This window comes from Megalobrama amblycephala, linkage group LG12 (assembly GCF_018812025.1).
Source record: "Megalobrama amblycephala isolate DHTTF-2021 linkage group LG12, ASM1881202v1, whole genome shotgun sequence".
NCBI classification, from domain to species: domain Eukaryota; kingdom Metazoa; phylum Chordata; class Actinopteri; order Cypriniformes; family Xenocyprididae; genus Megalobrama; species Megalobrama amblycephala.
The window spans coordinates 15,897,234-15,920,634 of NC_063055.1; the positions used below are offsets into that span (position 1 = coordinate 15,897,234).

General features: G+C 37.1%; 2 protein-coding genes across 8 annotated transcripts in view; both read right to left on the reverse strand.

Annotated features, from left to right (window-relative positions):
• ogdha (oxoglutarate dehydrogenase a) overlaps nucleotides 1-19,541 on the reverse strand; it is a 43,558-nt gene extending 24,017 nt beyond the window's left edge. For 3 of the 6 annotated variants that reach the window (XM_048209142.1, XM_048209141.1, XM_048209140.1), the window contains exons 1-4: nucleotides 19,387-19,541; nucleotides 13,509-13,917; nucleotides 5,085-5,273; nucleotides 3,376-3,478 (exon numbers count right to left, since the gene is read on the reverse strand). In XM_048209142.1, coding sequence (XP_048065099.1) covers nucleotides 3,376-3,478; nucleotides 5,085-5,273; nucleotides 13,509-13,733 — 517 coding nt within the window. In that variant the 5' untranslated portion in view covers nucleotides 13,734-13,917; nucleotides 19,387-19,541. Of the gene's footprint in view, nucleotides 1-3,375; nucleotides 3,479-3,802; nucleotides 3,897-5,084; nucleotides 5,274-13,508; nucleotides 13,918-19,386 lie in introns of those variants that run through there. The other 3 variants (XM_048209143.1, XM_048209144.1, XM_048209145.1) reach the window with 3 other exon arrangements.
• An 826-nt stretch (nucleotides 19,542-20,367) lies between these two features.
• The window catches only part of adam9 (ADAM metallopeptidase domain 9), a 66,672-nt gene continuing 63,638 nt past the window's right edge, over nucleotides 20,368-23,401 (reverse strand). For both annotated transcript variants that reach the window (XM_048209147.1, XM_048209146.1), the window contains 2 exons: nucleotides 22,558-22,628; nucleotides 20,368-21,945 (listed from right to left, as the gene is read on the reverse strand). In XM_048209147.1, the coding sequence (XP_048065104.1) occupies nucleotides 21,885-21,945; nucleotides 22,558-22,628 (132 nt within the window). In that variant the 3' untranslated portion in view covers nucleotides 20,368-21,884. The remainder of the gene's footprint in view (nucleotides 21,946-22,557; nucleotides 22,629-23,401) is intronic.

Here is a 23,401-nt window from a genome sequence, read left to right on the forward strand (position 1 = left end):
ACCTGTTTTATTTAAAGTTGTGCAGTGATGACAAATCACTTTGATCATGCAAGCAGCACCAATCTGCAATATAGACAGCAATACGAGAACAAGATTGTAATAGAATGTTGGGAATTTTTCATGCTTTAGTTTCCCATGTATCAGCGTTGTTGTTACTGGTAGATCGCACCCACAATAGGAGTTACCCTTTCAAACTAGCACGGTCAAGTTCACGTGCGCATTCGTGTCCTTTTGTGCAGAAGTTGTAATCAGTAACATAGAAGCATCATCTAGCAGTGTTATTTTTTCTAGTCATATGTTCATGTTTTCATGTCATATTTTTATTGGTCAACATTAATTTTCGTAACAGTCTTAAAATATTTTTGTTATCTCCATGATGGACCCGCCACGCCCACTACACACACCACGCCCCCTGAGTGCTCGTTTTTTTGAGACCTATCAATGATCAAAATAAGAAATTGGCAAAAATGCCCATCCCTATACAGGGCTCTATGCTAACACTTTTCTTTAACTTGTGCTCCTAATAAATAAAATTTGGGAGCACAGTCAAAAATTTAGAAGCACTTTCTGATCAATAACAGACATTAACTTTCACATTACAGGGTGATATTTGTTTGAAACTATTTTCATGAAATGGAGCAAAAACAGACATTATTGTGTCAAGTGTTAAATCACTTAATATCAACTTGTTTATTGGACTTCAATAAGATCAGTAAATATCACATTTACAATCATGCCAATACTCAGAGAAACAGGAGTATACTCGTGTGATATTACTTAACTTACATATTAGGCTTACTGAGATTTACGGTGTTACCAGTGTTCAGCCGCAACACCGGTTACATCACTTGAATACTTCACTTGCCCACTGTGACCGTGGCACCGCTACCCACCGTCGTTTTGATTTTTTTATAGTAATGAAAATAATTTAGTTTGTTAGAGAACAGATACAGTTAAAAACTGAATGTGTCTGCTCAATTCAGCGTAAGCCAAACGAGAGTCGCAGCACAGATCAGCAGCAGGAGTCAGATTTCACCTCACTTCGCTCCTTTTCGCCTCATGTCTCTGAATGACAAGATGATAGATGATTTGGTTGCAAAGCAAAATGTAGTCTGTCGTGCATGTCTTTTGCACTTGCTCTGCTGACTGAAGCAAAGTCTTTGAATGAAGGCATGAAAAGCAGCCGATTGCAGTACGAAACATAACTGTTGTTCAGTGTAGATGCATTTTGGAAGTTGTACTTTTTGTTCCGATTGTATTATAGTTCTATTCATGAGAATCGATCGGGTTACTCACACCGATGCGCCTAAATATTTCTTCACACTCGCATGCAGTTATTTTTTAGGTGCAAATGCGAGCGAAATGGTCACACTGTAAAGCCCTGCTATATACTATTGTCTTTTTAGGGCTGCTTCATGGCAGAATTGAATTCTGTTTGCATCATTGAATCGTTATTTTCCTGTTTATCACCGTAAAGCTGCTTTGAAACAATATGTATTGTATAAAGCGCTATATAAATAAGGGGATTTGACCTGACCTCCTACTACATGCACAGATTGGTAGGCGGGGATAAAGAGGCAATGATAAAGAAGTAGGTGTTAGGTCTTTCATCACACTATGACGTCATACTGAGACAAAATCCGAAATGAGTCGGTTTGGCAGCTTGGTTTCAGTAAAAGCTGTTTTTGGACTAACAAGAAAGATTTGAATTCTGAAACTTACAGGATTTTTTTATAGTTATATGTCAAAAGTTCAAGGAAAGTTTGATTTCTCAATTCATGACCCCTTTAAGCAAATTCATTCAACGAAATAATATTTCAACTAAAAGATAATGCCCCTGCCATTATAGAATGTTGCTATGCAACAAAAACAATAACGATATGGTGAACAGGTGTTTTATCTGTTACGGTCTCATAGACTTTAGAGTGACTAGAATTCTTATCGACCAATCAAAAGCCAGGACTGCTTGTTTTATAAGTCTGAATGTGTCCCAAATTTCATTTGACACAAAAGAAATGTAAGTTTGGACAGAAACAGTCTGTTCAGTGTACTTTCAGGTCCTAGGTGTCATGTAATTTCAAATAATTTCTAAATCCGAATGCTCAAATCTCAGTGTTAAGTAAATCATACTTAACACTATATAGTAACTAATGGCAGGATATAGGCTGTGCTCACACAGCAAAAGAATAAGGTTATCAGTCCTATATTTTGTGCTTAATACGGTTGTGTTCATCCATTTAGTTTTTTTGTATGAGTGTCACAGCCACATTCTATAACCTAACTAACACCCGCAAATTTTTAGGAAATCTTACAACTGCATTCTCGCCAAACTCCTGCTGTATGAACAAAAACACACTGGACTGTTGTTGTCCATGTCAAATAATGTGAGAGGCATTATTTGACGTGGGCGACAACTGTCCAGTGAGGTTCCGCATTAAATGACAGGGCCATGCACAGACATGCTTTTGCGTTCTCGCAGAATTATTAAGAATAAATTGTCAAGAACCTGCTAGAGAATTACTTGAGAATTGATGCTACAGGCCAATATTAACAAAACAAAAAATAAAATTTAAGATAAAAAAACTCTTGCAAAAAAGGCACGTATCTAGTCAGAAGCCAAAAGGGCAGGTCCTTGAGCACCACTTGGGGTCTATCGGTGCACGTGCCAGCTGAATGGTATAATAATGTTAATTTAAGTTCTGTGATAATCATAAGTGGTTTAGTTTACTTACAGAGACAGAAAAAGATCCACCAGAACCATGGAGAGCACACCTCAAATGCACTCTCTACACTTGGTTACAAAGCATTTAAAACTGTTACTGGTTATTTGAAATATCTGATGGATGAACTCCCACCTTTATTGGACTGAATAATGTGCTGTCAATTGTGATAAAAATTTTCGGTGTAATGGACATTGCCATCTTTGATAATGTTGCTATGGTTACCAAACAGTGTGCAGAAAATAGAAAGTAGTGTGCATGTAACTGCAAGTTCAAAACGCATGAGCAAGCCAAGTCTCTACAAAGACCGATCATGTAAGTTGAATGGGGCAAAGCACGTCTTTCAAGACTTCCAGCCACCTCAAGCATGATACTGTACGGAAAGGGGCAGAGAAGCCAAGTTTAGATTGATGGACAGGCTTCACACTTTTGTGAAAGCCAAATACAGTGCTACTGCCCTTCATCACAGCAAATCCAGAATCACAACAATCAGTAAAAAAAAAAGTCTAAAACTGCATTCCAGAAAAGTTTAACACACTACCCATAATTTTGAATAAATTATGAAGATGAAATTGGAATTCAAATTCAAATCACCAACTGTCATGGAAAGCAGTTTTAACCATTTATGGTTTGGAGGACATTCATAATTCCTCACCGAGTTTATCCGATGATGTAATAATGTCGGTGGGAACACATGAATCCAGATCAGCATCCATAATCCCAAGAGGGTCCAGCTGAGCCACATGGTGACCACGTATCTACAGGAGACAAGAGGTCCCCCCACAAGCATGGGAGCCGAACGCAAAACCACCCACAAGGAAAAGATAGAGAAGGGGGAGAAAGAAGGGATAGAAGAGGAAGTGTAGCAAGAGAACAAGAAGATTGACATGATGTAGGAAGTGTCGAAGATGAAATTAAGTGTCGGGTGCAGAGGGGGATGAGGTATAAGAGTTGAAAAACAGGAGAAAGTGTGAAATGGGAGAAAGAGGGACAGATAAAGGGAAGGGGAAAGTGACAATCACACAAAACAGGCTCATTAATATTGGTCTGTTGAGCTGTGGAAGACAGAAAACATTTCTCACCAACATGCTGGAACCCAGTAGCTACTGGGGTCTCGTCAAAATTTACACAACTGATGCCAAGTGGGTCAAGGTTTGCATTGTGATGCCCCATTACCTGGAAACAAGGCAACACAGTCACAAGACATGAGGAGTTCACCAAGCAGATCCCAAGACTGTGAAATCGAGCCCATTCTTCCACAGTGTCACAAATGTAAGATGCAAAACAATGCAATCAAAACCAAGAATTGCAAAATTTGGTATTTGAAACCAAATGGGACTATTTGCTAGAGGTCGACCGATACATCAATTTTACAGATTAACTGGCACCGATAGTTGCTTTATGGAACTCTCATTATCAGGTAAAATGAATGCTGATAGTTGCTGAATCCGATATATATCATTTGACAGTGGTAGTCGGTCGCAATGCATGGTTTTACCTGTGGTCACTGTCAGAATATTTTCATTTAAGCCTATGATAATTATAAATAAAATAATTCTTACCAATAAGACCCCTCCCCCCAGCCCACCTCAACTTTTTTGATTTGATAATCCAGCCCTCTAATGAAGCTAATTGAATATCCCTGTAGTTCACTTTATGTGGTGCAATAAATCAAAGTCAAGGATTAATTAATTTGCCTTTTTGAAAAGAAAAGAAAAAAAAGGAAAAAAATCACTTATGATTTATGCAGATCCAGCAAGCTTTTATTTTCTGGGGTTGAAAGGGGCTAAGTAGTACTACAAGTTTTTTTCTTCACGGCTCATTGCGTTTGAATGGTCAAATACACACAGAATAATTATTTTATTAATTTATTTCTAATATTATTTTATTTCTTAAATTATTTTTCTCATCTCCTTTAAAAGGTACATCATTTTTATATTTCAATTGTTAATAAAAATAAAAAAAAAACTGTGTGAAACACAGCTTTTCAAAATTCTAAACATTTAAGTCATTATTGTTCATTTTGTATTAAAGTTTAAAGTTTTCATTCGTATTACTGATTTCAGAAACTATCGACTGATCAATCAGTTATTTGCCAGATCTTCCAGTTATTGTTATCAGCAAACTCAAAAATCGGTCGACCCCTACAATCTGCTTAGTGAATATTCTCCTGTGACCTCAAATAGCGTCAAAAGAATCCATTTTGATTTAAATTTTTTATTCAAAATGAACACTAAATGCATAGATCTCTTACCTTGTTAAAGGTTCAAGCTGCAAACTCATTAAAGGCAGCACTGAAATATCAATTTCAAGCCAATATTTTTAAAGAAAAAAATACACAGGGTTTTTCAAATTTCTGTGTACCTGATAGGCCCTGATGAGGGACTGGACTGCCAAATGGTCTTCCACCAGTTTCTCCACATTCGGCTGGGCCCCCACCAGAGACTGGGCCTGAGTAAGCCCGGCTAGACTCACTCCCAGTGGAGGAGGACTCTGGTAGGCTGTACCTGGAGGAGCACCAGCATTAGCATTCCTGAAGAAAATGTCCCAAGACTAAAAAAAAAGAAAAAGAATCAGGATTTAGACTCTAGGTAGACAATTAAGTTGCACTCAATGGCTAAACAGACATACTGAATTGGATATGATATTACTGAATCATTTTGAACAAGATCTAATGAAGAAAACAAGAATGAACCCTATAACATGGTACATAAGTCTGGAGTCTGATCCATAGTGACTGTCCTTTTCCAACAGGTTTTAAAACTTTGTGAACATAACACTCCGTAACAAAACTCTTGGTTTATTTTCACCAAATTAAACATCTGTGGAATAAATGAAGGGATTTATTTTGACATAGTGAAGTGACATGTGGCCAAGTATGGTGACCCATACTCAGAATTTGTGCTCTGCATTTAACCCATCCAAGTGCACACACACACCATGAACACACACCCGGAGCAGTGGGCAGCCATTGCTGCGGCGCCCGGGGAGCAGTTGGGGGTACAGTGCCTTGCTCAAGGGTCTCACCTCAGTCGTGGTATTGAGGGTGGGGAGAACACTGGACATTCACTCCCCTCACCGACAATCCCTGCCGGACCTGAGACTCGAACCCATGACCTTTGGGTTACAAGTCCGACTTTCTATCCATTAGGCCACGACTGCCCCAATATATTCATAGTTTGTTTATGAATATGACCCATCTACAAAACATGTTGGATAATGGTGGTGCTGGCTAAGGTAAGCATCACTACATTTCGATGAGTAACTCATCCAGCACTACTTGTGCGACAGATACAGACTTTAAACCATGTGGTCTGAGAAAACTAGAAAAAGCTGGATTAATACTACATATAAAAGACCTTTGTAACATTAAAGGTCCCGTTTTTCGTGGTTTTTTGAAGCTTTGATTGTGTTTATAGTGTGCAATATAACATGTGTTCATGTTTCGCGTGTAAAAAAACACAGTATTTTTCACATAATTTACTTATCTGTATACCGCTGTTTCCACTGTCATAAAAACGGGCTGATGACTTCCTTGTTCTATGAAGTCCCTCCTTCAGAAATACGTAATGAGTTCTGATTGTGCCAGCGGTTCCTGTGTTGTGATTCGACAGCAGCTTAAGCTGCATTCACATCACCTTGTATTTACCGGAATCTTGAAATGACAACACGTGACGTTATATTCAGAGCTGTTCACGTCCTTTTGGTCCTTGGACTGGGAATTATGCGTTTCCATGGCACCACTCTCAACGCCTAATAAATCGATCTACAGCGGTCAGGTGGTACAGCGGCCACGTGGTACATGTGGGAGCTTTCAGAAAACTCCCAACTTACAAGCTGTAATTACGAGCTCTACGAGGACGTGAACGCTTTTTACAAGCAGGAATCTCGTAACAACAGGAATTACGAGGCCGCGTGAACGCACCTTTAGCGCTCCTTGCCCGGAAAGGTCACGCCTCTTACCATAACGTGGAGATGCATGCGCTCAGTGTTATTGTAAACATGTCTTTAATTTTACCCTATCAATTTGAGCCGGAATCAGACCCGGTGATTGGACTGCGGGATGAAAATAACAGCGTTTCAACGACATGGCGACAAACACACTCTACAAACGCAACTCTTGTGTATTCCTGTGGGTGGAGATTAGTCAAAAAAACTGTTTTAGTGACGTCATTAAAGAAGGAAGTAGAGGGATGTAGTCCAAACTGGCCGTTCGATGTAGGCGACTTCTGTTAAATAAAATATCTCGCTTGGCATTGAACTTTGAGCTTTAAAATTTTACAGATTTTATTTATACTCTAACAACAACATTACACACTGACTAAAGTTTGAAACATGGGATCACGAAGAACGGGACCTTTAAAACATCATGCAAGTTTCATGGTTTAAAATGACCTCCTCATAAACAAATAATTTATTTAATCAAGCTCCAAAAATGGCTAATTTTAATATTGCGGGATCTATGATATCACCCAGGCAAACATATTTGCACACGACTGCCTCCAGAGCTAAACACAGACAAATAGTTATACACCATTGCACCATAGCTGCATCACAAACTCTAAGTAAATGATTTCATAATGTTTTGTCTAAACTACGGTTTTATTTGGATGTTTTCAAAACACTTACTTGCTTGCAATCACAAGTGGCCATAGATTCCTGTGCAATGACGTTAACTAGGGCTGCATGATATTGGAAAAGCCTGACATTTTCTGCGATATATATTGCAATATGAAAACTTGACTTGAAAAACTCTATTTGGAAAGAATTATATTCATTCTAGAATGATTGGGGTGATTTTGTAGGGGAGTGAATCTGCATAGAAAAACAAATTACAAGCATATAGTTAAATACAATAGAACAAACAGTGTGTTTTTCAGGTAAAGACTGACAGAAATTGAATTATGGAAAATAACACTGCAAACTCTGTACTGTATAAATTAAATATAATTAACTGTTAAAGCTACAAAAGTGATTGTATTTTTCTTTTGTTGTTTGATTAACATTAATGACAAACGGCAGCACCCTTACAAAAAAGAAATGCAGTATATTGAAATACAACGGCAGTAAAACTGCAGTACGAAGTTGTATAACTGCAGTATAATTAAGTACAACCATAGATTTGCAGTATCATCACAGTACAACAGCAGTACACTGAAGTTCAACAGCAGTAAAACTGCAGTTGTATTGCAGCTATACTGCAATATTGCATTTTTTCGTGTCCAAAAAACTGCAGTTTTCTGTATGTAAAAACTGCAGTAATCTTTTGTTAGGGCAGGTTTATAGGCTGCTGTCACTTTAAGACCTAATGCATGGATCTACACGCATCTCTTTTCTTTCTCAATTGTTTACGTCTTAAGACATAAGCGACTGTGTTTACGAAGATACTTGGCGAGAAGGGCATTGTGACGTAATTTTGCGTGTATGTGCCCGTTAGAGCAAAAAAAAACAAAAAAACAATTAGGTGTTGTTCACGTGCTGCCTGCAGGTGTAATCAAGTCCAATGAAGGCAAGCTTGAAAGTGCAGCTTTATTTCCATTTACATGATCAAACATAAAATAAACACAAAACTAAGGCTTGGCATGGCTTGGCTAACATAAGGGCTTAAATACACAAGAGGCTTGATCGAGATAAACTACATTAGCCTGCTACTGGCTGGCGAGATTTGCCGGTTGCAGGCAGGGGAGGAGTACAGAGACGGCCGTTAGGTCGGACACTTTGTGCTTTCCATAGTGTGCTGAACCATGTCATTCATGGCAGACCACACGATTTTTCATTGATGCGGATGCGTTTGAAATTCTCATGGTTAGAATATCTGATATTCAATATCAAGATTGGTTAAATACAGGAACTTGTCTAAGAAAATAACACAACACACGTCTTCCTAGTCATCACAGAATCTGACCAATGAGAATAAAGTGTGTCATCATCAAGGCTTTCACAGCAGATTTTGAGCAACTGCAGCATCTGACCTTGGTGGCTGGTCTCGTTTTATTGTCTCAAAGACAATAAAACAATTTCTAAACCATATTTCATAGAACTTTACATTTATGCCAGGAAAGCCATTCAGTGTCCACAGCTCATTAGTTAGCTAAGAAAAAAAAAAAAGAACTCTAAAAAGGAGTATTTTGATAAACGTATGCGCCATATTACATATTCATTATATTTTTGCTTAACCTATTAGTGATGACAAATTAGTGCTGGGTGGTATGACCAAAAATCTGTATCACAGTATTTTAGACTCTGGCGGTTTCACTGTCTATCAGGGTGTTTTTTTCTTTTCATGACTGGACCTTTATATAGCATTTTAGTGGCTTTCAAAAACACTACTTAGAGAAAGTACTTTAAAAAAAAAAATGGTGTTAATCAAATGTAGTTAATCTTTTAAAATGTAAATCAAATGAAAATGTATTTTTTGGCAAGTTCACTGTTTAAATTTAAACGTATGAAAACTTGTGATATTCCTTAAAGTAATAATAATAATAATAATAATAATAATAATAAAGTTTAGAAGTACATTCTACTGTGCAATAGTAATATATTTCTTCCATATTATTTTCTTCAAGTTAAACCAAACCTGTATTTCGACGGGTTGTTGTGAAGACTTTTGAGTTTTTGATGATGATAATTTTTTAAAATTTAATGGTGAAATGCTTGTGAAGAGACTCTTAGAGCTGCACTGCAGATGAAGTTCATGTGTTCATGTCCTCATCATAGTGAGAAGGTAGACGATGAAAACAACTGAAACAACACGCGTTGCACATGCTTCAGAGCTCTCATTTCAAAGGCTGCATCCTCCAGAGGTCGCATTTGATGGCTGCATACGTCATCAAGGTGGTCATCTTTTAAGAAAAGTAACAGTTAAGATTGCAAAGTAAGAAAGAAATTATACTAGTTTACACCTCATAAGGAATAACAGTCAATTTTATTACGGTTACTTTTCTTAAATAAGACATCTTTGATGATGTTATGCAGCCTTCAAATCCGAGAATGTAGCCTCTGAAATGAGACGTAGCTTATGTGTGTAGTAGACGAAACAGTGGCACTCATTCACACAGAGACATGCAGTACATGCAGACTTCAGATTTACATAACAGTCTTATTGAACTTTGATATCAGACACCAGTTCATATCACAATTTGATTCATTGTACAACCCTATGTTTGATTTTTTCATCCAAAATTTGCCATTTTCTATGACATTCAAGGTTAAAGGTGGGGTAAGCCATATTTCAAAAACACTGTTTGGAAGTTAGTTGGACCGACACCAACAACAAACTTGTAGCCAATCAGCATTAGGGGGGTATGACAGTCAAGGAGACAGAATGAGCAAGAGGGAGATTTGAAAAAAGACTGCAGAAAGAGAAATGAGACCCAATACAAAAGAGCTCAAAAGAATATCACTGAAATGAAGGTTTATTACTGGGCAAGTGCTTTAGGACACACATTAATATTAAAAAAAAAATCTTTCTAGCACTGGAGAAGCTAAGCAGGAAGGCTGGAAAACAGACATGGAGGCTTCTTTGATTCCGCTTCACACGTAACACTGGGTTTGAGTGTAGAGGTCTGCATTCCCGCGGGGAACCGATAAGATTTCTTGCTGCGCAGGATTAATTTTTGAATGAAAGGCGGATTGCGGTCGGTAACTATAGTGTACATTAGGCGGGAGTGGGCGGTCTGACAATAACCTGGTTGCTCCCGAGATGCGTTGGCATCAGCGCATCTGTGCTTGAACTTGAAGTGAACAAAACTTTCTGCCGTGGTGGCGTTCACACAGAAGAGACATTCTGAAAAGGTCGTCATTCAGCGTCATTCTGTTATTGCATGGATGTTAAAAGATTTCGTTTTGCAGTATAGCTAGTAAGCCAACAGTTTTCATTTTTATGTATTTTTGTCTTAGCCTATAGTTTTGAGGGACAAGTTGTTAGGCTATTTAATTTAGCCTATTTTTTGTCTGTGTGATATTTAGCCTATTATTCTTTGTGACTTTTTTTCTCTGACATTTTTTAGGGTGTTGACAGCATCATAAGACAAATAACAAATAAAAATCTTGTATGCAACATTTTATATTTGTTATCCCCAATCACTCTCTTTCTGTAGGGGAAGTTTAAATGCGAGATTCTGGAAACGGTCTAAATTTAGTGAGACCCATCAGGTCAGGAAGAAAATCACTATATGCGGATAGCTGGTGAACACAAGAGTGAATTTTAGGCGGGATCCTTGCGGGAGCGGGACGAAAAAAAAAAAAAACAGTCCCACGCAGACCTCTATTTGAGTGTCATTGAATGTCTGGAGCTGCTGTGCTGTTGGCAACTAACAACAAACTCTTGTTTGTATTTACTCTTGTGTAATGTACGTTCATTTTTGTGCTTCCTTGTCGTTCGTTCATCATCTGTGCCTTATTTTTCATGAAGCATTATTTTGTTGCGCATCAGCTGTGATAAACAGACATCTACTCTCACCACTCTCAGGCGGAGCAATGAAGAGAGGGGTGGGTTTGTTTGGGTTGATTTCAAATGTCAACAACAGCGTTTTTGAAATATCACTTTCCCCACCTTTAAACATTAAGTTCCATATGTGACTGGATTCTGTTGGCTCTGTCATCATAGGGCACTGCATGGTATTTGCCATGTTAAAGAGAGTAAGTTGTGTGGGTTATTTATTTTTGTTCTTAAAGGTGCCCAAGAATGCTTTTTCACAAGATGTAATATAAGTCTAAGGTGTCCCCTGAATGTGTCTGTGAAGTTTCAGCTCAAAATACCCCATAGATTTTTTTAAATTAATTTTTTTAACTGCCTATTTTGGGGCATCATTAACTATGCACTGATTTTTTCAGCGCGCAGCCCCTTTAATTCGCGAATTCTGTGAGTAAAGTATTTCTTTTGATGTTTATATTTGATTCTCTATGAGTTTGAGGCTATGCTCCGTGGCTAACGGCTAATGCTACACTGTTGGAGAGATTTATAAAGAATGAAGTTGTGTTTATGAATTATACAGACTGCAAGCGTTTAAAAATGAAAATAGCGACGGCTCTTGTCTCCGTGAATTCAGTAAGAAACGATGGTAACTTTAACCTCATTTAACAGTACATTAGCAACATGCTAACGAAACATTTAGATAGACAATTTACAAATATCACTAAAAATATCATGCTATCATGGATCACGTCAGTTATTATTGCTCCATCTGCCATTTTCGCTGTTGTTCTTGCTTACCTATAGTCTGTTGATTCACCTGTGCAGATCCAGATGTTACTGGCTGCCCTTGTCTAATGCCTTTCATAATGTTGGGAACATGGGCTGGCATATACAAATATTGGGGCGTACACCCCGACTGTTACGTAACAATCGGTGTTATGTTGAGATCCGCGTGTTTTCCGGAAGTCTTTTAAAGAAATTAGATTTACATAAGAAAGAGAAAGCAATGGAGTTTGAAACTCAATGCATGTCTTTTCCATGTACTGAACTCTTGTTATTCAACTATGCCAAGGAAAATTCAAATTTTGAATCTAGGGCACCTTTAAGTTATAACCACTAGAAAGAAGGGTATGCAGAAGTCCCCTCTCAAAACACTACACAGTGCTGTTCGTGGCCATTGAAAAGATACTATACTAGATCATACTATATGCGAAATTGAAACCAGTATACCTGTTCATCCAGCACTATGGCAAATTTATTCAAACACACAAATGAAATAAGAAAACTAGTTATGACAGCCACCATTTAAATGTTTATATTAGCCTAACTGTCATTAAAAGGAAGATATAAAAACTGTCTTATGTGCAATTTAAACATTTTTATAGAACCTAGTTTTGATTTGTTGATTATATCTAAAAATAAATAGCAATTGAATTTATTGTTAGTAATGTACCAACTGACAGTGTTCCCTGTATGGTTTACAGAAGTTTATTGTTTTCCTTAAAAAAAAAAAATGACATGAACTTTACATATCCATACCTGATATATATCCAAATATCAAACAAAACTGTAATCTTATCAGTTCGTGAAATCAGTGTTAATAGTACCCAGCCCTAAGAAAAAAATTATATTCACTACATGACTTTTAAGATTTTATATGTACCCCTGCCTGGAAAACACCATTTTAGAATTCCATGGTTTCCATGAATGTGGGGACTATACAAATTACTAAGGTACTTTAAGGTTAGCAACCATAACACTGAAAACAATAAAGTTGGGGGGAATTCAGATCAAGAAACCACAGCAATGTTGCAACTTCTGTGGTGGTGGGGGGAATCAAAACACCATACCATCTTTTAAATGTACCATTCCTTCAGAACCTGAGAGAATATCTGATCTAGATGGCCAAAATGTAAATGCCTGAGGGATAGGTGGAAATATCCATACACAGGACGGTGAGCAAAACATTAACCCAATATACTGTGGACCTTGTACTCCCTTTTGAACTATAAAGGTGGTTATTATAATGGAAGTTTATTACATAAAACCTCATTAGAAGTGCAGAGGGTGAAAGCAACTAATTGCCCATAATGAATCAGCTGCGTGTCAGTATGTCCTGGAACCAGCACACTCCCGTGACTGCTCTAAAAATACAACCAGGGATCCCAGTAATGTGATCTTAGACACACAAGTTGCTACCCAGCATCTGTAGACAGATGGAAATTCAGTGTATACTTGGATTGAGATATTTTTTTGGCATTTTTATGCAAATACCCAAGACCCAAAACTTTAGTTTGAGAATGGACAAGACAACAGAGACGTCTCTTCATTCTTTCTTCACATCATCCAACTGCATGTCCTCTGCCTCTTACCTTGTGCACACTTTTGGGATTCTCCAACCATGCATAGTACATCTCCTCGACATAGTTAGAGCTCGTTCCATTCAGAAACGGCTCTGCGGCCACCGGTGCCGTGTAGCACCTGAATGGCTGAAACGTCCTAGGGGTGGCTGCTGGCCTCTGCTGTGATAGATTTTTAGCAGTCTGTGAGGCCGTGATTGGCCGGAGCCGTGCCGCACAAGTCCTTAAGCGGTGCATCGCAGTCTATTGAATGAACACCACCCACACTCACAAGTTCCTGGATGTCCCCAGTGCCACAAAAGAAAGGAGAAGTGTCACCTCCTTCTTTAGCCCAAAACGGAAAATGTGTTTCAATTTCCTGTAGAAGGACGGTCACGTTCCAAAAGCCCTTGACCTTTTACTCCTATTTGCGTTTTGCACTCTGGAAGAAAAATAGAAAAGTCAATCAGATGTGCAGTTTAACTCAACAATTTAAAGACAAAGACAAATAGTATGCTGTTAGGAAGTTCCTGCCCTGGGTATGACATGGAGAAATTAGATTTTTAGTGCAAAAGCAAAACAAAAGTTGCGTCCCACATGACGCACTATACACTATGCACTTATACATTATGTACTTATGCACTATGTATTCATCCGTGTAGCATGTGAATTTTATAAGGTTATTTCGTCATTTAACATCAGAGACTGATAGCCCCTCCCACTCCACAACGTAATTAAAGATGCGACAGTTGAGTGCATGAAGTGTCCAACATTCCACAATTAGTTTTTTCCGTAAATTTAGTGCATCATCCGGGTATTTAAAGTGCACTTTTTCTTTTTGGAATTTTCAGTGTGAGCACACATACTTGCACTATTTATACTCAAAATGTCTTAGAATAGTGCATAAGTACACAAATTGGGACGCACCTAAACAGTTGTAATCTAATATATAAATTAAAGCTGCAAGCAGAGATGAAAGGGCCCTCGCACCCATGCCACTGCCACCCGGTGGCTTAGGAAAACAGAGCACGGTGGGCAATATGCAAGATTAGACTGACCAAATTATGTGATGTTGATCTGGTTAAATGTCTATGAGGAGTTAATCACAGTGTAAAACATGACATTTCCTGTTGCCTGCAGGTGGCACTCTAATAAAACGTGAAGTTTGGGGCAGATTGGTCATCGTACACCCGAGTTACAACAACTTCCTATTTCATGGCAAAACATCGAACTTTGTCAGGCCGCCACGGACACGCCCTTCAAGATTCAAGATCTTTGCAATTTAAGGTTGCAAAGGCCTTTAGATTAGACTGACCAAATATGACCTTGATCTGATTAAAGCTCTAGGAGGAGTTTGTTAAAGTACAATGTCTGGAAATGGCAAAAACTGCCAAAATTTTGTGGAGAAAATTCAAAATATCTCACTTCCTGTTGGGTTTTCAGATTTTGCACCCAGTGACTGAAGGGCACTTAATTAAAAATTTGTAGGTGGCGCTATCGAACTATTTTGCCACACTTAATAATGAAATCTATTTCAGATGTAAATTTTCACCACATCTGACACATGTGCAAACTTTCATGAGTTTTGGAGCACATTTAGGCCCTCAAAAATGCTATTCCTTTCGGAGAAGAAGAATAATTGACCGAGAAATTACAATGGAGTCCTCACACCATCGGTAATCAGGCCCTAATTTTAAGTACAACAGTAAGCATGCAGTCATCATCAAGACAAAACATCTTCATACAGCTCTGAATGTAATCGTTCATGTCTGTTTATGCAGTAAATGCAGCTTAGTACTTCACATGGCACAATGGTCACCTCCAGAGCCCAGACCAGGGTGCGAACTACGGAAGCTAGGGGGAGCTCGGCTCCCCTTAAGAAGACATGGGCTCCCCTGAAAATATGATTTGTGAAATTTTGGGGGGTCTCAAAAAAATCATGACAATGTGTTATTTTGACGTGCAATTTCAGTTTTCATGGATTATGATGTGTAAAATTGCAAAAATATCATTCATTCATGCATGACAACGATTTAAACCTAATTCACTTCAATAAAGATAACTATATACATGCTATTCTTGTCATGAGCATCAAGGTGTGGGGGCGCTGCGGTGCAAATTCCACTTATGTTTAGTACACGTTAACTCGAACAGCAAATTAAGCTGACCCCAGGCTAGGGCTGGACGATATGGACAAAATTTATATCACGATATAATTCTTAATTTCGGTCGATACGATATAATTCCGATATCGATATGAACTATATAATAGCCTCAGAAAAACTGCCAAGAACGGCCACAATGGATGTCTGTACCTACAAATGTCTGAAAAAAGAATTTGCCAAATCTATGAAATCTCTTCCTATAAAACTATATAATATTTTAGAAAAAAAACAGTACAAATAAATTTATGTTCAGCTTTTATTTGTATTTAGCCTTCATACAAACATAAAAAATAAACATAAGACTCAATCACTTTAGTAATATTAATATCTTTAACATTAAACTATAATGTAGGCTGATTTTATTATCCTTAATATAGATTAAAACAAAAGTGCTTCAGCCAAGATAAAGATTATGAACAGTAAAAACAGAAAAAAACAGTGTGAAACAACAAAAACACATTGCTGGGGCAAGGACGTTGTTGAGTGTTGATGACACTAGGGGTACAACGGTTCAAATTGCTCACGGTTCGGTTTGTATCACGGTTTTAGGGTCATGGTTTTGGTACGTGCTATTAGCACATACTGAACCGTACCGAAACCGTGACCATAAAAATAGGACTACTGTCAAATAAAAATAAAGAAAATAAGAACAAACAATCAAACTACAAGCAACATCACAAATAAGTACAATAAAGCAAATATTCAAATAAAATAAACAGTGCTTTTCAGGTTTTTCAGGTATCTAACAGTAGTTTTCAGGTACAGAAAATGGATAAAGTAATCAAATATAAAATAACACTGCATATTATCCTTACTGTATAAAATAAATAAAGATGAATCATTATTGAAGTTACAAAAACTATTCAGTCAAGAGCAGTGAGTGATTTCTTTGTTATTTGTTGTTTGATTTAACATTAAAAACAGGCAGCAGGAATATTTTTTTCCCCTTTAAGACATGCACGATCCAGTACATATTACTGTTACACATGCGCTGTCTTTCTCGACTGTTATACGTTCACTTAAGTCTTAAGACATAACTGACTATGTTTGCTAGGATACTCGACAAGACGGGCATGTTGACATAATTTTTGTATGAATTTGTCCGCCGAAGCGCAAGACTTGAAAGAGAACTCAGTATTTGCACGCTGACTGAAATAAGCGTGTGCGCGCTTCGGATGAGCGCACACAAATCTTCTCACAGCGCGCGAGCTCTCTTTCGCGTCTTGTTCTTGAAAGTTTAAATCAGCAAGGCTTAAATGAGTTTAGTTTAAACAAAGATAGCAGCGTGTGCTGTTCAGGTCTCACCTGCACTCGCGCGCTATCAACGGGTGATGACGGCGTAAATGACTGGACATTAGAGCAGACGGCACTAGCTGTTAACAGTTTACAAAGAGTGACTGTTTTGTCCACGCTTTTTGATTATCGTTGTTGTAACGTTTTGCGCATCCATCGACTGAAACATACATTATCTGAACTCTGTCTGTCTGTTTTCCACGTTGCTATTTTAAACAAAGCATATTAACCAATAGATACGCTGAGCACTGGCTGATGGCTGCGTGTCTATGTGGTGTACGTCATCACGCAAATAGCCAATCGCGTTCTGCTCTTTCTAACCGCTGCGCCTCAGAGAAATGCTGTAATGTACGTTATATATCGAAATACCGGAAATGTGTTTAAAAATCATATCACCGTTATCGAAAAAAATTATATCGCGATATATATTGATATTGAATTATTGTCCAGCCCTACCCCAGGCCTGTGTTAAGGTGAGGCATGTTATTTACAATTATGTGTTCTGGCTGGGTTGTTATAGCTCTGCGTGACTCTCGATGTATTAGACCTAATTTAACGGAGGAATTTTGGTATTCTTCTGTAGCCTGACGAGTAACTTTAACCATTGTTCTTGTGAACTCAAAGACAGCCTGATGCTTTGTTTATAGACTTGTTTCACCTTTCAATTCATGTCGATAATGTATAATAGGGTAAATCCTGTATAGTGATTTATCCTATATAGTGCTTGCATAAATAGTGTACACAGTCTGTTATGTATCTTTGTAAGTGCGCAAGTGCAAGACCCCCCCCACCCCACCCCCCCGTTGTAAAAATTATATATATATATATATATATATATATATATATATATATATATATATATATATATATATATATATAAAAAAAGCGGGCTCCCCTAAGTCCCCGGTACAAAGGTCAAAGAGCTAGTCAAGCTCCTGATAAAGAACAAGAGCTACAAAGAACCTTATTTCTGAGAACATGATGCCTTCATTGTCCTGTAAACATTAAAAGACTTAGTGTTTTACATAAAGTGATTGTGGAATAAAGTGTCCGAAGGGTTTTGGCTGGAGTGGCTTACATTTAGGCACACAGCAACCATGTAGTGTTTGTTGAATGATGTGAAGTTTGAATTTATTTTTAAACTGCTGCTTTGCCAATAAACAAGAGCATAACTTGCATAACACTGATGTTATCAAGTTACAAAAACCTTTAATGCTTGTGAACCTCCATTGTTGCAAAAAAAAAAAAAAGTACATCTTTACTAATGCACACAAAGAACTTGGGGGTTAAAGGTGAGTCTATTTTAATCACCCATATAACATACTACAAACTATACAGCATGTAGGTAAAAAGATTTCTATCTGATATCTGATATTTCTAACTGATATCACATAGCTATCTGATATGCAAAAGCATGTTAATTATAACGTCACATTTTTATTGTAGAAACCACGTGTAAAAAACATTACATAACTTTCAATGCATGATACACTGCAAACCCTTGAAGCCCACAACAGATTACTTATTTTATATCTCGGTAGTATTTTTGGCCTCATTAAATTAATATTTTTCAACACAATATGCCATGTGCAACTTTGGGAAGAGAGTTTTTTCCTCACATTTTGACAAAGCATTGTCTTTTCTTCCTACATAAAAAAAATAAATCAGATCCGTTGCTAATGTAATAAACTGAACTATACTCTTTTTTTAAATAATAATAATAATAATAATAATAATAATATCGGTGTCCTTTTCCGCTAAAATTAAACTAATATGACCATGTGGTTGAAATAAACATGGACCCCTTCTCTCCCTCCACACGCCTATGTTTTGACCTTGCGTCCACATTCCACTCCCCTTCACTGATGAGTCACTCAACCCCGCCCGCCTACTGAAGCGTTTCAGAGAGCCATTGGCCGGAGATTCCTAACTCCGCCCACCGGTCATGCCTAGTGGAAGGCTAATGGAGACATGGGGTGTCAATCATTATGTCCTTTCACTAAACGGGTCTTATGAAAATATTAGCAGCGCATGCTAACCGTCAAATCGAAAGCCGATACTGGAGTTCAATCATGCAATTTCAAATTTTATTACGAAGTTGCTTATTTTTTTTTATTGTTAAACGTATTTGTTTAATGAATAAAGACACACACCCTACGTATTTCCGCTGTGAACCACAAAACCTTGACCTAGCAACAATAATGAGCTAATTAAGGTCGGCTCGGGCACGTAGTTTTGTAACTGGATAGTTAAGTATCCTTCTCCTTAAATACCTACTTATGTCCACAAATATCAGTTAACTTCGTGCTACACCAAACAAGAGCAAAGCAGCCATGCTAAAAAGAAATGAAGAGAGGAACGCGCCTCTTCCGTACAGTATTTGCCGACGTTGTCATTCAGTATCCTTTTAACGGTGGATGGAAGTGTGTACACATAAAACAAGAAAAACTTACTTGTACCGACAGCCGTTGTTAACTGGTCATGCACTGGAGTTGGTATTGGCTCCACCGACCCCTGCGCTGCTCACGAGAGTGACAGTCGACACCACTAGAACAGCTCCGTCATAAAGAACGTCAGCCGCTTCCGACGTCACTTCTAGGTTTCGCGCGGTATCTTCTCTCGGAGTTAATAAACAATCGGTTTATTCAAACCGTTCTTCTCAAAGAACCTATTAAAACGGTTTTTTATTTATGCTATTCTTTATAACTTAATTACGTCATCACGTGACATCCGGCAATCCTAAATATAATTTACACATTTCTATTAAACAAGTCAAAATCTTCAACATCTCTTGACTGAAAAAAGTATTTGAACGTTTCAATAAAACGATTTAACTATTAATGTAATACTGTTTTCTAGCGCTTCTGGTAAGTTCCTCACGACGTGATTTGTGTTCAAGTGGTTTTGATCAGAGTAATGGACAATTTCAAATTCCATATGGACAGGAAACATTTTGCCCTAATACATAATGAATGAGCAAAGGACTCGTGCGTTAGAAGATTTCTCAATATAGTTTTGTCTCACACGTCTGTCTTTTAGAGCTCCTTGGCGTTTTCATAATCAGCAAAATGAACAGTTTAATTAAAATAAAGCTGACCTCAAATAAAATATAAATATCAGATGAAAAATGTAAACTTAAAAATCTGAAATGTTGCCTTGGCACATAACTGAAAGAAGTTTAAGTTGAAGTACTAAAATTACTAAAACTAAATTAAAGCTAAATAGAAATATAAATTTGATAAAAACGACAAATTTACAACAAAATTGCTAAAACAAACTATCAAAACAAACATCAGCATGCATGAATACATTTTTTATGATCAATAGAAATTTGCTTACAACATAAATTTTCAATTAACATGACTGAGTTGTTCATGACACTGATTCACTGAAAAGAATGCTGTCCAAATTGTTTAACATGCACCTCACATCAATAAAAACATACCAGTGTTTTTTTTATTTTCATATGCAAAAAACCATCATCAGCATCACACTGTAGGTAGTCCAAAATAAACTAAGTCCATCTTTTATCCATAAAACATCAACAATCCACAACTGCTTCACCTGTCATGTTATCATGTACACATAAATTGAAATACAATGTGTGGGGGGTGGGTTGTTGTGTCCATCATTCATTCAGTTAATCATACAAATGTAAAATAACACTTATCAGACATGTACTGTATGGCACTTACTGATTTTGCTATGATGTAAATGTCCTAGTGTGAGGATACAGTCTAATGTGGCCTACAACAGACATGTTTGTGTGTGTTTAATTGCGGGTGCATGACTTTATACACATACTATACCCCGTGTGGTATTACGGTCATTGCAAAGAAAGAAGTCTATGAAACATGCAGACAATCAGTTTCATAAAGGAAGAAATTCTGTATTTATCGCATAGGATGTGATATCATGCATAAAGTCATGTAGCCCTTAAAAACGATAGGAGAAAAGCTTCCACTTTGTTTTCATTGTTATTGTTGTTTGTATTTTTTTTTTGTAAAGAAAAAAAAAAAGCCATGTTAACCACAAAGAAAAAAAAGTGTCAGAAATTAATCATTTTCAAAAACAAGTATTCATGTTTACCTGATTTTTGCCTCACTGGGGACAGAATTTCACTTGGCAAATAAAGTAAAAAATAGATTTTCTATAAAAGTTACATATAAATAAAAGTATGGAAATAAAACTATATAAAAATGGTAAAATAGTAGTTTCAAATCACTGAGTTGGTACAAACAATTTCAAATGATAATAAAAAGAACAAAATTACTTAATGTATTTTGTTTCTTGTCTTGCACTCCAGTATTGCAAGATGTAAATTATTTATATTACGAATATTATGCGCCACAGTGCAAAGAGAATGATTTGCAGTTACCACGGGCCATTTAGATACTACTAATGACTTGATAACCTTGTAAAACATTAGGGATGCCTAGCAAACTAAATTATTGCATTTGTCCTTTACATATAACAATTTTTGGAACAATGATTGACTGTGGATGTACAGATTACATTGTGTAAAAAAAAGAAAAAAAAGAAAAGAAAGAGGGGCAGCCTATGATCAAAGGGTCTCTGTACATTCCTATAAACAGTGAACATTACTGAAGTGCAATAAGTCTCAGTGGTCCTATATAGCACATAAGAATCATAACATTTAAGGAGATCGGTCTGTTGCCATAGGCATCTTATGTCACGTGACAGGTGGGAATCGTTTAATTGGCTAAAGAGTTCTCTCGCTCCTATCGTGTACTCTGATGTATTGCGGATGTAGGTTCCTTTGGCAACAGTGACTGTCTCTCTGTTTGATTGACAGTTGACAGCTGTTTACAGAAGGACAGGGGGAATAAGTGGGGGAGAGGGTGATGCCTCCTCAACTCCTCCCACTGCACATTTCACACTTGGCCTGTCCATCCCAGACAGAAATACAACTGTCAGTCTGTGTTGTGTGTTATACTGGGGGTGCAGGCGCTGGTCTTTGAGGCATTAGTTGTTGGGTAGGAGCAGGTGGTCTGTGGAGAGTGGACAGAGGGTAGGTGAGGGTCAGAAATAAGCTCTCTAAAAACTGGATTTATGAACATATTATGCTTTCAAAATGTTGCTTCCTGTGTAGAAGATTATTAAGCAGCAACTTATGAGGAACTACTTCAAATGCTGCTTTAAAAGACAGCTGTCTAAGTAGGCTGCTCACTAATGTTTTGGAATGCATTACACTTCCATTCAAAAGTTTGCGGTCAGTAAGATCTTTCTATTTAAAACAAGTCTCTTATGGTCACTAAGGCTGTATTTGATAATAAATACAGTAAAAAAAGCAATATCGTGAAATATTATTACAATTTAAAATTAATATTTTCTATTTTAATTTACTTTAAAATGTAATTTTTTAAGAGTTGTGCTGCTTAATATTTTGGTGGAAACTGTGATACATGTTTTTTTTTCAGGATTCTTTGATGAATAGAAAGTTAAAGTTCACATAAAGTAGCGTTTATTTGAAATAGAAATCTTTTGTAAGAATATGAATGTCTTGACTGTCAATTTAATGCATCCTTACTGAATAAATAAATGTATTAATTTCTTATAAAAATGACTGACACAAACTTTTGACCGGTATTGTATATTATTACCGTGCAAATGGTGGTGGCGGCGGTCTGGTGGCATAAGATGGCACAGAGGCTGATTTATTAGTCTGAACCACCTGCAAAGAGACAGAAACTCCAATTACTATTGCACAAACATTTGCATGATGGGTAACTCAAGTATAAATGAACTAAACTAAATATGATTTAAATGAATTAACATATTTTAGCCATTGGCAACCAGGACAACACAAACCTCAAGGAAGGCTGAAGAGACTGTTGTGTGGACTGGTCTTTGAATTTCCAAGAGACTGTACCTCCTCTATTATATTATTATACTACTTATACTATTATATTATTGTGCTATTCACTACTATATAGACATATAATTAGTATAATATACTTATCTTTGTATTTGACTGTTTTGGACTGTATTTGTATCCTTTAATTGCTATAATAATATAGAAAGCTGACTGACTGCAAGTGTCTCATTATTTACATTTACATTAGGAACGACTCCACAATTATTAACCAAGAAAAATAAACCAAATCTATGCTTGACAAGTGTGAGACTAACTGCAGAGATTCTAAGCATTTGGAGACTGAACCGTACTCCATGCACATCATAAACTGTTGAAATTGGTTGAGAAATGTAAACAGCAGATCCCGTTTACTTGTATTTGTTTATAGAGCAGTCTTGCCTGGTCCAATATAGCGGATGTATTGCATCAACGGGACAAAGCGGCCAATGAGCCATCTATGTATTTATATGTCTATGTTCAGGATTACAAGAAAGTTATAAGCAGGTGAGTTTGATCACGGTTGGAGCTAAACTCTGCAGGAAAGTACATTCTTATGCATATTAATTAATATCTGAAACAAAATAAATCTC